The 15,997-nt window shown below is 47.8% G+C and overlaps 3 protein-coding genes across 3 annotated transcripts; 1 reads left to right on the top strand and 2 right to left on the bottom strand.

Annotated features, from left to right (window-relative positions):
* Window positions 1–248: 248 nt before the first annotated feature.
* Window positions 249–3,122, bottom strand: dapB (dipeptidyl aminopeptidase dapB; the record flags this gene model as incomplete). The annotated part of the gene is made up of 3 exons (XM_032045403.1): window positions 249–367; window positions 426–695; window positions 758–3,122. 3 exons carry the CDS (start codon window positions 3,120–3,122, stop codon window positions 249–251), a joined length of 2,754 nt encoding a protein of 917 aa, XP_031896084.1.
* Window positions 3,123–3,506: 384 nt separating this feature from the next.
* On the bottom strand, window positions 3,507–4,767 carry BDW43DRAFT_195834 (uncharacterized protein). The gene has a single exon (XM_032039065.1). The coding sequence runs from the start codon at window positions 4,420–4,422 to the stop codon at window positions 3,787–3,789; it is 636 nt and encodes a 211-aa protein (XP_031896083.1). The 5' UTR covers window positions 4,423–4,767; the 3' UTR covers window positions 3,507–3,786.
* A 981-nt stretch (window positions 4,768–5,748) lies between these two features.
* On the top strand, window positions 5,749–13,525 carry BDW43DRAFT_303357 (uncharacterized protein; the record flags this gene model as incomplete). The annotated part of the gene is made up of 17 exons (XM_032045402.1): window positions 5,749–5,863; window positions 5,927–6,156; window positions 6,217–6,525; window positions 6,586–7,225; window positions 7,284–7,380; window positions 7,437–8,571; window positions 8,629–8,838; window positions 9,330–9,461; window positions 9,518–10,371; window positions 10,853–11,160; window positions 11,212–11,313; window positions 11,383–11,460; window positions 11,512–12,470; window positions 12,512–12,516; window positions 12,855–13,058; window positions 13,135–13,262; window positions 13,398–13,525. 17 exons carry the CDS (start codon window positions 5,749–5,751, stop codon window positions 13,523–13,525), a joined length of 5,634 nt encoding a protein of 1,877 aa, XP_031896082.1.
* Between the last annotated feature and the right edge of the window lie 2,472 nt (window positions 13,526–15,997).

Here is a 15,997-nt window from a genome sequence, read left to right as displayed (position 1 = left end):
TTGGCCTGCGTTGGCGGCATTATGTGTCTTCATATTTCCCAAATTGCATTTTTCTTTCAATTAATACGGGATAGATGGTTGCATTTACAAGCGTGAATTTGATTAATATTTTGCGACACTTCAAGATTTATACTTCATGAAACGTAAAAATCTGTTTGCATTGTTGCAAGAGGAACATTTACAAGAAAACTACGAGCTTTAATATCGTCTGTCGGGTTTATATGATGGTCTCGCGAGAAATTGGAAAATTAATGCGCGAAAAACGGTAAAGACCGTTTGGCTTTATTCCACATTGAATCTTCGGGGACAGGATGCGCGATCTGGTGCCATTCCCCGTTGAATGCGTTAATAAGCCAGTTTGAGAGACCTGTGGATCCTCGTTAGTCTGTTTTCAGTAGACATGGAGAGCTGCGGTGAAGACGTACGCTGGTATATCATGAAATGCGCGTTATGGAAGTAGATGGAGTGATCGGAGTCGGGGTAGAAATGCATGTCATAGTTCTGTACATTGGACAAGTCCAGCTTGTCGAGGAATGTTAGGGTGTTTTGGATATGTACGTTGTCGTCTGAGGCGCCGTGGATAAGCAAAAAGCGCACAGCATTTGAAAGTGCAGCCATGTCGGTGATGGTCGAGTTGTCGTAACCGTAGGGGTTGTGTTCTGGTGTATGCATATATCGCTCTGTGTATATTGAATCTGAGGGTATTGGTGTTAAGGGCTTATTTCTGTGAAAGTGAAGACAGGTTAAAGGGACTCACCGTAGAATCTCCAGTTAGTGACGGGAGCAACAGCCATCCCATATTGGAATGTTTCCCCTGCATCTTGCTCGAGAATCTTCAGTGTCATGAATCCACCGTAACTCCAGCCCCAGATTGCCATTCGCGTCTCATCAACATATGGCTTCGCAGCCCACATTTTCGCGGTGGCGATCTGATCATGCGCTTCGTAATGTCCCATATTCCCGCGGATTGCGCACCTCACTTTTCGTCCGCTGTATCCTGTACCCCTCGCGTCAAGAGTCACGACAATATAACCTAGGTTTGAAGCAATATAAGATTGAAAGTCAATCGTGAACTTGCGATCCACCCTCTGCGAGGCTGGACCATTATATAGCTGGAAGACAACGGGGTACCTCTTAGCTGGATTGAAGTGCGGTGGGCGACGCTCAACGAGCTGAAGGGTGAAGCCATCAATAGTCACATTTTGGTAGACTTCGGTCGGAAGAGCATATGTTTGCACCATGTTAGTTAATCCGGGGTTCTCCTCAATGGTTTTCTCAAATGTAATACCATCGCCTTCAGTGTTGATGATAGCCTGCCATGGGACCGACGGCCCATCGTAGCTAAGCAAAGCATACCCGGCACCGCTAGAGAAGGACACGGAATAAAAGCTTGGTTTTGAAGTGTCTGTCAAGGGCAGAAAATTTGATCCATCAAGCTGAACGCGGTACACGTGGCGTTGTGTCGGAGACTCCTTTGCCGCCACAAAATAAACGATGCCTCTGCGCAAGTCCACAGCGGATGGTGCGTCCACAACCTCCCACTCACCTGTGGTGAGCATGATGGGATTAGGATTGTCCAGAGGCGTAAAGTAAGCTAGATGATTGTATCCATCATGAATAACAGTGTCGATATAACCATCATGTGGTCGTCCGTTGCTGGGGTCCGCTGGGATAAACTTGGTATAATGCGAAGGTTCGACCCAGCCACCATCAAGACCGGCGATATCTTCGAGTCTAACCATCTTGCCTGTTCTTGAATTTGTATCAATCAGGAAGATCTTTACCACGTCACTCTCTCGGTTTGTGGCACGAACGATGACCTTTCCCTCAGAAGCCCACAGCACCTCTATGATGATACGGTCATCATCGGGGAAATCCTCAGGTACGTCGACAGGGAACACCTCGTCTTTCTCGACGTCGTAAAACTGTAAATTGACTACAGGGTTCGGAGACCCAGCTTTAGGGTATTTGATCTGTCTAACCTCAGGATAGTTCTCAAGTCCTGGAGGGGGTTTTTTCCCCGATGGCCTTGACACGAAGTACTGGACCGGGAATTCAGGAACGGCTGACTCGTTAGTTCGAAGGAAAGCAATGAATTTCCCATCGTTCGACCACCATGTCACACTATTCCGCGTGATAACCTCTTCTTCGTATACCCAATCGGGTACTCCGTAGAAAAGGTCCTTGCCGCCGTCTTTGGTAATGGGCACAACACTTTCTGAAGACAGCTTTCGCAAGTACATGTTATTGTCTCTGACGAACACTACAGCATCCGAGTTCGGGGACCAAAGTGCAAGTTGCAGTCTTCCGTCTGGGACACTGGGATCCACTGGCTGAGCCGTTTGAGTATCCACATCGAAGATCCAATAGTTCCCGGTGTATGAGTATCTCCAGTTCGTCTCGTGGTCTGACATGAGCAACACCTTTTTCAGGTCCGGACTAGGCCACGTATAGACAGGAATCACGGCATTCCCGTTGACTCGTACAATAGGATTCTTCATTAAGACTTTACTTTTCTGGCCGTCAACATCAGCGCCTTCTTGATCCCGAATATCATCGACCAGTAGATAGCCTTCTTTATTAGCCTCTCCTTTCTGCACTAACAACCCATCTTCCCCATTCGAGCCTGCAATCCACGAGATGGCGTGATGCCGAGGATTCCATGCTCCTGTAAGGACTTGTTCCAGCGTCACAGGCTTTCCGGCGCTGGTGCTCCCCGAATCCGATTCAGGCTGCTTCAAAGTATCGGACGCTGTTTGATAGCTCGTGCGACCTTGAGTCAAAAACAGTACCAACGCCAGCACCCAGCCTCCCAGGCACAGTAGTATCAAAGCCCAGAATATCTGACGCGTGCGGCTTCCCGATGTGGCCTTCTTAGACGAGGTATGGAGGAACGGCTCATCGACATCAGGATCCCCATCCTCCACATCGCGGTATCCGGTATCGTCAGCCGCTTCCGAGGCGCCATTCGCGAAGGCGTTCGGTTTGTTCTCCTCAAGGTAGGTCGTATCGACGGACAAGCCTGAATCGGTGGAAGTGCGGGAAGATGCGCCGGACGTGGACCTTCGGCGGGTCATGGGAAAGAACTCCGCATTTTCAAGGTCTTCGGACCTCCCCTTCATTATTGGCTCGTGTGGGGGGCAATTCGAAGGGATCGCATGCAGCGAGAAGGTAGGTGATAAGATAGCGGCGAACGTGCAGTAGGTGGGCGAACGGATAAGGCCAGATGGCTATCGCGGAGTTGGGGTTGAGCTGTGCTTATGTTAACGACACGAGGTCTTTTCATACCCCCATGGAACTGGATAAGGAAAGGGTTACCTCCAAGAACAGACCATCTCGATTGGTTCGAGAGGATGAGTTGTTGAAGGTCCAGGTTGTTGCCTGGATACGAGGAGTGGTCAATGGCAAAAGAAGTCTTGGCACAATAGGTGTAATTCGATTGTGTTATTGAAGCCCATTTCCAGTTTGACTACGGTTATTTGTGGACCGTCCTTGGGTGGATACTACAAGGTAACCAACCCATTTTTTGGAACAAAGCAACCTAACTGTTCGCTGGTGAATCTATAAGAATGGAATAAATAGGTCAATCGCCGTCAAAACAAGTTCCCAACATTAAAATAAATAAAGCCATTACAGTACTTAGAGTACAAGCAAGGGGTATTAAACTGCAACTCCAGCGAATCCATGATAAACCCACCCAAACACCTTGCAATGCTCATCTAAAACCCCTACTAATACCAGAGGCGCTTTCGTCCTTGTCCTTGGCCTGATCTTCTCCAAGTCCATTTATTTTTCAATTTTCCTGGAATCATATAGGGAGGATGTGCGAAGCGCTAGACGGTAGGCTCCTGAACTCACGAGCCACCAGGCATCCTCGTCAAATACTGGCTTTGTTTTGAGCGTTTCAATCAGCCGACACACGCTGCCGTACAGTCGCTTCATCTGAAGATAGGCCTTTCTGGATAAAACATTCGCCCTTTCTTCATCGGTGGTGATTCCGTCGCCGCTTGGTACAACCGATTGAGTGTCCATGTCCACGTACGTTTGAACCAGAGACCGATAGAACAACCCGCCCTGTTCTAGGATGCAGTTGCAAAGTGGATGCAAGAAGACCCGGTAGTCGGCTGCATCCGAACATATTTCGCAGAAACTGAGCTTCTCCAGTAAGTCTATGATCTGCGTCAGGTATTCTAAATCGAACTCCTTGGTCTCTATCGAGGAGCAATTCGGCGCATTGTAAACAAGATTCCGTGCTTCCACTGCCATATAGTCGCAGCCGCACTGTGATAGGAGGCCGGAACCTCCATGAACGACGGCAGTATTGGGCTTCGGCCGCTCTGGGGTGGGCTCATCTTTCACCTCTTTCGCAATGCCCTTTCCCTTTCTGAACTTGCCTCTCAACATTCCTAGGAAGAGGCCCATCTTGCTTGGCTAATGTATGGAGGGGATGCCAGTGATTCTTGAAGTTCTACGAACGTGTGAAGCAAGTGCTTTGGTGGCAGAAAAGCTCGCTAAGCTGGGCAACTCTTCATAAGCGGCCACTTCACCGAACCATGGACTATAGACTTGAATGACTGCAGATGATGTGAGGTTGACGAGTAAGCACAATTTGGCCATGGTGCTATTCTTCGTCGCTTAACATGTCTGGTGTACAGAGAGCCATGGATGCCAAAGGCTTTTATTATGATGTCGTAGCCTCATCATCGATCGCCTGGTTTACACATCGAGGGTTCGAAAGAAGCCAGCGATGAGGGAGCTGTTAGCTGAGCATAATGGGGACATGTACATACATAATCCATGCGTATCATAGGACAAAACCTCCCCTGAGAAAGTTTTCGGTAAGGCGATCACATTAAGTGTGTAAAGTTAAACGATATGCCCGCGAATTGCCTGTAACATAAATTGTATGTGGCACATGCTGCTGTGTCTGTAAACATAGTAGAAGCCTTTTGGTTTCTTCTCGTATTTTGTCTCTCCTGTCTCTTCTCTTTTCTTTTTACTTTCTCTCTTTACCTTTGTTAAATCTTTTTGGCTTGTCGATTTCATAGCTGAATGTAACCCTGGGAAACAAACGAACAAAAGACAAAAAAGAAAACAATCAGTTGGTTGCCTATTATGAAAAGGATTGGATCTCGCACTGAACAAGACAAGAATAGTAATTAATCATTGTTTGCAGATCCAGGCCCGGCGGGGCCACAGGGCTGAGCCATTCAAGTGGACGACGCGTCAGTGGCAGTGTTATTATTGGCGAACGAGAAGGAATAGGGGAGAGTGGGTGAGGAGGGGAAAAAAATTTACTAGAAAAAATGGAGGGGGTGGGAAAATCGAGTGACGAAGTTGTCACAGCTAAAATAACTTAACTTATTATTATGTGTACGCGGTAACAGATAGGTTTATCTCTCTCCCTTCTCTCCCTCCCTCTCAATCGTCTAACCCAACGATTCTTCTTTTTCTGCCCCCTCCGCCATTCATCAATCTCTGTATATACCTAGAGACGTGCGATAGACTAAAGCAGAAGTTCCACAAGAAAATACCAAGGAAACCAAGACGCTTCTTGGCATTGACCCGAAGAACGTCATTGTCCTGCCTCACTCACATTCATACCCTGTTAGGCAGACGGATTTTTGATCTCGCCCAGCTTTTTTTTTTTTAAGTTCTTTTGTCTTAACTAGAAAAGCCCTATAAGGCTGATGGTCCTCCGATCTGGGGTTCAGTCTTCCAAGAATCACACCTAACTAATCGCTCATCATGCATGCGGAGAATCCTCTACACGGTCCCGCCGAAGTCAACTCGGTCGGCCAGCAGTCGGAATCCCAGAATGTCGCCCCACCTGGGCAAATCCTGACAGGAAAGCAAGAACACTGTCAGTTAACTCCTTTCTAGGTAGAGTAGATGCTAAGGGGTAGCTAACTTATAACTGGTACAGACCTCAAGCGCGAGCTCATCGCCCGCCAAGTTCAAAGTGAAATCGCCGAGTTGAACTCTCCGACAGCGCTTCAGCGTTTTGGCGCCCCTTTCAGGTCGGAGTACGGAGAAGTTGCCCCAGTCGACTCGGAACTTCCCATCCTTCGATATATCTTCGTTCACCATGTACGCAATTTTCCGTTCCTCGATAAGGCCCGCGAGAAAGAGTTTTGGCAGGATAAATTACAGGTGGTACGTGTGGATCCTTTCGCTGGAAACCAAGCATATTGGAGACTCACAATACACACCTAGTTCCTGGAATCCTTCGCAAAGAAGCATGTGTCGTCGTCCGAAGATCGATTAGAGGAGACAAAGCGCAGAAAGTTGGCTAGGAAGTGTGAGAAGCTCGTTGAACTCATGATGGTATCAGGAATCCCAACGGCATCGGGGTACGAGGAGCGAATCCAGTTCTCGGAAATGGAGGTTGTCGAACGCGGCGCGAACGATAATGGTCTATTGGTTAATATGCCAGAAGGGAATGCCATTCATGGCTGGGATGTCAATGTGGCTGCCGTACGGATCACTTCCGTCAGGCGGACAGTGCGATATCATCAACATGCGGTAAGCCGATATAGTCATGGCTTGATCCAAAACGAAAGTTTTAGCTAATGGCCGAGTCAGGAATTCATTCTTCGTGTGCGTCGAGAAGGAAAATCGGACATCTTTGTGGCCCGACGGTACGGAGACTTCGCGAAGCTTCATAAGAGACTACGCACCGAATTTCCCGGGAAATCACTGCCAGTTCTTCCGCGCAAGAACAAGTCGTCAACGACATCGAGCTTCTTCTCTTCAAATGATGATGACGCCTCTTCAGTCTCCTCCTTGTCTAGCCAGAGTGGAAGCATGCCGGATGAAGGACAAGGCTCTCGGAATAGCTTGGCTCCCGGAAACCCTCTGCATCGCTCTGCATCGCGGTCATCTATGCGCTCTGCTTTAGGGAAATCCCCTAAATCACCTAGAGCCTCAGCAGAGACCTCTCGAGAGACAGTGCTCTATAGAGAAGAGCAACGTGTTTCGCTTCGAGCGTTTCTTCGCACACTATTACAGAACAAACGGGCGGCTGAGTCAAAAGCTTTGGAGGAGTTCCTAACTGCAGAACCCGTCACTTTGAATGAGGAGGAATTAATTGACATGCAACGCAGAAAGGAAGCAGATGCTATCAGGATAGAAGAGCAGAAAAGGTTCTATGAGATCGCTAGACAGCGCGCAGCCGAGCTGGATGTATACATGGAGAACTTCCGTCGGGAAATTGTGGAGAGCAGTAAGTGTCAGATCTTTAGATCTATAGCATTCCACTGATTGTCATGTTTCTTTCCTAGATGGGTTGACGAAGTTATTCGCGGAAATTCGAGAGAAGCCCACGGTAGAGGATCTCAGTCCTCAATATCAGAAGTTTGCGGAATGGCTTCGAATTGAGTACGTGATTATTCAGCATCACGCTCACTATTTGAATAGCTACTAATGAAACCTAGGGTTGCGGCAACATTGTACCATCTGTTCTTGGCTGAAGACAATTCCCCGGAGCTATTCGCACAGTTTAAGAGGATACATTCTCTTGTCCCGTACACACTGATGAAGAATGTTATCCGTATTGCCAACCCTGCAGCCGTTATGTCCGGAGTTTTGGATCTTTTCCTTGCTCAGCCCTTTGGCTCACGATCACTTCTACAGCGAATCTTTTCCATGACTCTAAATGATGGAATCAAACAATTCCAAAAAGCTATTGACGCGCTTGTTTCCAAGGTTGATGATCCGTCTCTCTGTCAAAAACTGAAGGCATTCACGGACGCCGATGAAGACACCAAAAATACGATTCGTGCTGAGGCCGAGAAGGAAGATATAGATATCCTAGTGGCAATTCTTCGGTCAAACCTCTTCTCACCCGAGCTCACTGAGGAGCAATATACCAACGTCTTTAATGGATATGTGGCCTGGAATATGGTGGTGGATAGTGTCGAAGCAGAGATGCGTGATGGTGCACAATGGTTTGCAAACATGAAGCAGTTGCTCAAACTCTACACGCGCCAGCGCGATAAGGCCATGATGCTCAGTATTGTCGAAGAACCCGTCACCTTGCAACTCTTTCGTGACCTGTTCACTATATTCTACGAGCCACTCGTGCGAGTGTATAAGTCCGCAAATGTTTATAACAGTATTACTGATTTCGCTCAATTCGCTGACGACGCCATTGCCGTGATTGAAAAGTGTCAGCGACAAGACGTATCTGCTGATCCGAACCAAACCGTCCAGGCCTTTATCGACCTCTGCGAACGTCACCAAGCGAGCTTCTATAAGTTCGTTCATGAAGTCCACCTCCATGATAATGGACTCTTTGGCTCTCTGATGGGGTGGATTGAAGATATCCTCGACTTTCTGCGGCACGGACCTGTTGGCGGCAGGCTTGACATGAACGCCTTGCTCCATGGAGCCAAAGATATGGGACAGGTTGATAAAAACAAGATTCTCGAGGAGATCAACGCACTTATCAAGTGGCATGAAGACCGCAAACGGTGGCACCTAAACAAAACAAGACAGAAGATGGCGGCTGAAGGAACCGGGAATGATCCCTTCCCCACCTTTAAGGGAAGCGACTTCGGCTTAGACGAGGTACGTTATAGCTAACCTAGTAACCAATGATCAAATGTATCCTAACCACTTCATTAGGGTGACCTCGAAGATCTTGCCATCTCAGACGCAGAGTCTGATCCTGCTGATGAGGAAGATGAGGAAGATGACCTTGACCCGATTTCTGCCGAACGACGACGCCGGGTCAAGCAACAAGATCAACTCCGTCGCACGGCTGGCGAGCCTGTTAAACCCGAGATCCACGAGATCCCCAAGCTAACCGAATCATTTGGAGTAATGTTACGGATGGTACTTGCTGAATAGGTTGGCTCCTTTGTTGTGATACCCTAGATATATCCCTTTCGACTATTTCGAGTTCGTTGGTCGATTGCATTTCCGGCTTTCGTAGACAAAGAGAGCATTCCCGCATGTCAGATTTGTTGATCGTACAATCTTTTAATGCTGCTGCCCTCATAGCATAATAGAAAAGAGCTTTGATTTCCATAATCAGTTTTTATCTTATGGGGATGATCCACTTATTATCCCAACTTGAAACAAGGTTGTAGAACAAACTACTGCACTTGGGATTAGCGGCCCGTGGTTGGCAGCGGGCGCTAAACCCTTTCGCTCCACCTTTATCGCCTTCCGACATCGGTTTCCATAGCGACACCTACATACTTGCCCATACTATCATGATGGTGTCTCTCCCCTTATCTTTAACCTAGACTCCGTCACTCGCACAAAACCACCAACCATATTGTTATCGAAACAATGATATCTCCCCAAAGGCATAGTAACAGTGCCGCATCCCCTCGCATCTCTGCCCCCTTGCGGGGTCTCTTCCTCGACGGCATTTGGCGCTGCAACTGTATAGAACGCCCTCCGGCAGTGAAACTACTAACCAAAAACCATGGCATAAACCATGGAAGATGGTGTAAGGCTCCACCCTGTCCCAGCCCCAACCTCAAACCAAACCTCAATCGCAAAGCTAACCCCAGACCCAGTCTACACCTGCCAACGACCCCAAAAAGACCGCTGCAACTTCTTCCTTTGGGCCAGCGACGCCGAAGCCCGCGAGAAGCTCACCATTCTATCCAATTCAAAAACAGAGGCCCAAACCCCCACCAAAACCCCCCATCATGATTCAACCGGCCTCCTCACCCCGCAAACCGACCGTCCACTCCGAAATGCACACTCCTCAGCACCGAGATCCTTCCACAGCCCCCCGAAGAGCGCGAGAGCGCGCATGATGGCCGAGGACACAGATGACTTCGGATGGGACGTTAGCATATCGGGCGAAGTGACACCGATATTGGATAGGCCACGCCAGCCGGACTTTGGACGGCCGGTCGACTCGCAGGACGGGCCAAGGAAGACACTACGGAGTGATTTGTTCCCGTCTCCTGGGAAGCGGAAGCTGGCTGAGGTGGAAAGCGTGCCGAGTCCTACGCCTACGTCGGTATTTTCGCCGAGGTCGAGTATGAGAGGTCGGGTTCCCCCGGCGTCTGCGGAGATTTCGAAGACGCCTACGCCGAGCAAGTATAGGGATGTGGTGGGTGGGGATACTGGGGGTGAGATGTCGGAGCTGTCGGAGCTGTCGCTTCAGGCGTTGAAGATCTTAGAGGGTCATGGTGCTGTTGTGCCGAGGAAGGCGCAGGATGCGCTTGCGGAGTTGTTGAATAGGTATGATTTGAAGACGAAGGGGATTATTCGGGGGCGGGATATTTTGCGCATTGTGATTAAGAAGAAGGATGTGCAGATTATGGAGCTTAATGAGAGGGTTGCATTATTGGAGTCGGAGAGGGGATTGAGAAGGAGTATGAATGATGAGTTGAGGGGACAGTGATGCTTGTTTTGATGGAGTTGAGGATACCCCCGTGGCCTTTTTTTTCTGTTTGCTTTTAATGCGATTTTCATTCACTTCTCGTCTCGGTTTTGTGCAGTGTCTTTGTCAATGCTTAGAAGCGATCGTAGCCTTCGTTTCTGTTCTGGTGCCTATAGTGGATAGATTGTATGTATGTTTGCTTTATTACTAGGCCATATGGCAAAAGTATGCTATCCTTTGTTCCCATGCCATTGATAATATATCAAACTTAATTTACACCCGATACTCTCTAGCATTCCATGTGATCGAAGTAGATCTTATCAAGATCGAGATATGTCACGTGCTGATAAATAAAATCGCGAACCCAAAACCCCAAAATCAGTGGACCAAAAAACCCCATTTCCGCGAAATAGAATCCACAGTCCAAGCAAACGATGCCCTATCGCCCGTTCTCCTAACGACCCTTACAAAGAATCCTGAATTTCTCGATTACGAGAGAAAATTATCGTCCATGGACTCCACAGCCGGCCGCGACGCCTCCAAGACGCTCAACAGCGACCTCCCCACCATGTTCCGACCCCCCGTGAACCGCGCAATGCGGGTTTTGGATCGCTCGTTCTTCCAGAAGACGGTGCCGTTATCCGCCGCAACGATTTTCAAGACCTCCGATATCTCAAGGGTGCGCGGTCAACTGCACAAGAGTCGGGACTTGCTAGGTCTTCCGAGAATGAGTTCGGTTCGGGAGGTGACGGTTAATGATGAGGTGAAGAAGTGCTTGCTTTTGAGGGAGGGAATAAAATATGATGGTTAGTTTTGTTGGCTGTGCCGTCGGGGTTTTTGATGCTGATGTGTGGCAGATGTTACAACTTGGTCGCCGACCATTAATGAACTTGTGGAGAATGGTGCTGTTGGGGTTAGACGGTATGACTTAGATCTGGACTATGATTATTGGACATATGGTGAGTAACAGTTACTCTGGTGCTATTCCTTCTTCTGGGAGTTTATGAAGCTAATGTTGTATGCTATAGCCGAGATCATGAACGCAATTATGCCGGAGGATATGCTCGAAGAGCTCCCTCAGGGGTTTACCCAGGTGGGGCATGTTTGTAAGTCTGCTCTTACTACGTAATCGTTTTCCCCGGTCTAACAAACTATAGCGCATCTGAACCTTCGCGAACAATATACCCCCTACAAACACCTCATTGCTCAGGTCTTGAAAGACAAGAACCCGACAATTCGGACCGTGATTCGAAAGACCGAGGATGTGGGCGCCCACAGCGAATTCCGCACGTTTCCATTCGAGTTCTTGGCCGGTGACGAGGATATGAACGTCATCCAACATGAGCAGGACTGTGAATTCCGCTTCGACTACTCTCGTGTGTACTGGAACAGTCGTTTGGAGACCGAGCACCGTCGGCTGGTAAACAAGTTCCAGCCGGGCGAAATGGTTTGCGATGTGATGGCTGGTGTTGGTCCCTTCGCTGTTCCAGCGGGCAGGAAGAAGATCTTTGTTTGGGCAAATGACCTTAACCCGCACGGGTTTGAAGTAATGGAGGATGCTGTTCGCAGGAACAAGGTGGATAAATTCGTGACACCATTTAACCGGGATGGAAGGGCATTTATCCGCTGGTCTGCCAATGAGCTTCTTCAAGCGGAACCGGTGACTGTAGCTATCGAAGGAAAATCGAGGAAACAGAGGAGGAGCGCTCAAAAACAAGAGCTATCTCCTGCTCCCCCAGCTGAGGTCTATCATCGGCCCAATGTGTTTGGTCACTACGTGATGAACCTTCCAGCGAACGCTCTTGAGTTCCTCGATGCATTCCCTGGAGTTTATGCTGGCAAAGAATCCCTATTCGCACCGCACACATCGACGCCTCTTCCAATGGTCCATGTATATTGTTTCTCTGGTCACTCGGAAAATGAAGTGGACGACCACATCGACATTTGCAATCGCATCTCAGAACGAATTGGATACACTATTACGCCGGAAGATCGAGTTGGGGGTAGTGGAAACGCGGAGGTAGAGCTGGCCATTCACAATGTGAGATTGGTCAGCCCCAACAAGCAAATGTTCTGTGCTAGCTTCCGCCTACCTAAAGAGGTCGCTTTCCGACAGGTATAATGCGGGAGTGTGGCAATAAGATCATCGCATTGCAGGGGGCGTTCGGGCCATGAATAGATTATTGATAGATCAGAAAATAGTCAATCTCAAGCTGATACCCTTTTCGCTCGACCGTTGAGAACATTATCTCGATGAATTAGCCTGTGGTCTTTTATTCACTTTTGATTAGGTTGTCTCACTGTACACAGGTATTAAAGGCGGTAAGTCCACGACCGCCTTTTGCTGCCCACATCAAACTCCGCCCGCCAGAGTTCTCCCGATCCCGCATGAGAGTCAACGCCTACCTCCAGATCCAAACATCCGGACAATTATAGCGTCAATCTTCGCTAGCTATTGAAACAGAGAATTTGTCGTGACCAATACACTACGATACAACAGACACCAACCCACAATGAGCGTTCAGTTGCCACCCCCAACGCATCGCAAGCGCGCCTTGCCCCAAGGTGAACTCGAAGCCGCCTCAACTCTCAGGTTAGGTGCAGATCAAAACACACATACCTTGTCGCTTTCTGAAGCGAGACTTGTCATCAATAAAGTGCTAGAGAACAAGCGCAGGGGGGGAAAGAAATACGAGGAGCCGGAGTAAGTGCTAGGACACGGCTAGTGTCTTAACAATGCTGAAGGCCGCAAGCATGCTCACATGTTTCTTGCAACTTAGGAACTTGACCAAGACTTTGGACTATTTGGAAGTGTTTGCTCGGTTTAAGGATGAAGAAAATATCAAGGCAGTCGAGCGACTGCTCAATTCGCACACAGAGTTGGAGATGTTCGAGAGGTCACAATTGGGTTAGTCCTTCTCCTTTGCTTTTTCTTCCCCCCTCTTGGCTTGTGACTTTTCGGCCGTCTCTATTTTAGATCTTTTTAGCCGGGCCGCTTTTTACCCCAATATGCATGTAACCCGTTAGTCTAACCAGAAGATAGGAAGTTTGTGCTGCGACAATGCCGAGGAGGCCAAGTCCCTCATTCCCAGCTTACAACACAAAATCTCCGATGGCGATCTGCAGGAGCTTTTGGATGAGTTGACCAAGCTGCGTAACTTCACAGAATAGTGGATCGGCATAAATCCTTCTATGTGACGGGCCTATATTATACCTTTCTTTCTTGTTTTCTTACACCTTTTGGCTGGGTTTTTGTGCGTGAGTATAGCATGGAGTTTAGGAGTTGAAGATAACCAAAGAAAAACAAACAGATGATGTAAGTAAAACTGCATCTTCGGAAAGATGATCTAATAGATATTGGATCGGAGTTCAGGGGGTGAATTTGCGGGTCGATAAGACCTGGGGTTGCTCGGCCTTGTGGGATAGTAAGGTGACATTGCATACTTCCAGAGTAATAACCAGTTGTCCAGAGTTATAGATAACCCATTGGAACCGGGAAGAGATTTGATAATGATAAACTGTAGCCGGGAAGTCATTGGTTCCAGGCGACGAAAAGATGAAAGTTTGCCGTGCAGGAAGGCGCATGCGATTCCTCATTATCATTCATAATTATTAAGTAATGAAATCTTAGCTCCTGCAAATGACATGCAATATTTACATGTAAACTTAATAGAGTGTGCTTTAAAGGAAGCGATAAGGTAAAAAGGCGTTCCCGAGAGTAGTTTCTCTACCTCCTCGCATTAGGATTGTACCGAATCACTCGTGCCCTCGAGGAGCTGACGAATCATGATTTCATCAAACTACTACCACCACTACTACTCCTAAAGTACTATCTGTCTGCTTATTTATGACTTAATCTTGATGGATTTGTGAAAAAGAAATCAAAGGTTTAAAAGAAAAAGAAAGAAAGAAAAAATTCCAAAGATTAGATCTCTCTAAGGACATTTAACTAGTACTAGTACAAGATGATTGGGATTATTAATAGCGTCCCATAGCTACGTTACGGAGTCTGTCCATTTCTCCGTGCCAATGTCGGTACTCTTACAGTCTTGTATCTCAACCGCAGTGGTGCCCAATCAACCGCCTGGACCAATGGCCAAGTTAAGAATTTGCTGACGAACACAACCTTTCCTCCCCGTGCAGCAAGCGGCTAACCCACATGGGGCTTAAGAAAAGCTGTGGGGAAAAAGCCGCAGAGCTGCAGGGCCGATCCCCGTTGCCGGTTTCGCACTAATCCCATTCTGCCAGAATAGATCAGCTGTGATTGGCGGGGAATGGCGTTATCGCGTGGCAATGATTCGTGGGTATGGCTTAGTCATGACGGTCCGGACAATCTTTTTTTTCCTTTTCTTTTTCTTCTATTTTTTGAATCGGGAATCAGAAATAGAAATGGGACCATCAATCGGGTCAAGGGGGAGGGGGGGAAAGGTAAAATTTCGCATCCAGATCCTTGTTGGCCTCGGTCGATATTAATATCTGCAGTATGACTGGGTCGGATAAGTATTAGGTCACATTTCCCGAGGCAAAATTGAAATTCCCAAATTGAAGAAAAAGATTGAAGTTCCTTCAATCAATGCTCTCAACCCTTCTTTGGGGCGCGATCTCCACCCAGGATTTCAGTACGTAATATAAAAAGACGAGGTCAGCAAGAAGCATGATCGCGACCCAATCAGCTGGGCCAGGCTTATCTGTGCCAATGAAGTTCATTTCACAGTCAAGCAGGAACCAAAGCTGCGGTTGAACATGACGTCCAACAACAGTCTATTCTGTTACGTGTGGGAAATCCTTCGTATGGAGAGATCCGGAATGGGCGTCGCTGATCCAAACCCATCATTGATTCATCTATTATTCAGTCCTCTTATTGATCCTGATGACTGACCACCCGAAGCACGGCAGATGCTCGTCGCAGATGGATATACGTACGATTCTATTACTTGATGATATTTCGCCATCGTTCTACTTCTACAAACATCTTCCTTCTTTCCGTTCCTTTTCCTCTCTCTCTCTTTTCTCCTCACTCTCTTTGTATCCATCGCATACTCCATCATCTCTTGTTCGAGACCGAGAGAGAGTTGAATTCCCGAGACTTGATTGGACTGATCGGATTGATCAGTGATACCTCTTAGATTTTGTTGATCGCGGACGGTCCACTTTCTGATATCGCATGCGATACCAATTTCTCATTCGATTATACTATTTATCTATTATCATTTTGACATTTATCAGTGATTCCTTGGGATTTCTATTTTTGTTTAATTTTTTTTATTTCTTTTGTTCACTTTTTCCCTCCCTCAACCCAAATCCCCCCAAAGATTATCTTGGAAGGACTGCAGGTGTGCTCCGGTTCCGCTCCGTCTGTACTTCCCGACGTATCACCACTGCCCATTGCAAACCACGACAACTGAAAGCCCCTTCTTTTTCTTCTCTCTCTCTGATAAGCTTCTCCGCTACGGTTCGCACGTCCACTTACCCCCCCTGTCCAAATTCAATTTAGTCTCCGACCATTGGTGGGCTTGTGGTTGGTTGATCGTCAGCCGGCCCTCACGGACGTGACCTAGACACCTAGATTCCTACGTCCTCCAGACCCCAGATACCCAGTATCTCGGGGATCCTGGTCTGTGTTTCAAGTATTGCGGAGCTCCT

The sequence above is a fragment of the Aspergillus alliaceus genome (genome assembly GCF_009176365.1).
Source record: "Aspergillus alliaceus strain CBS 536.65 unplaced genomic scaffold BDW43scaffold_55, whole genome shotgun sequence".
Classification (NCBI taxonomy): domain Eukaryota; kingdom Fungi; phylum Ascomycota; class Eurotiomycetes; order Eurotiales; family Aspergillaceae; genus Aspergillus; species Aspergillus alliaceus.
This window is presented reverse-complemented; position numbering and strand designations above follow the sequence as displayed.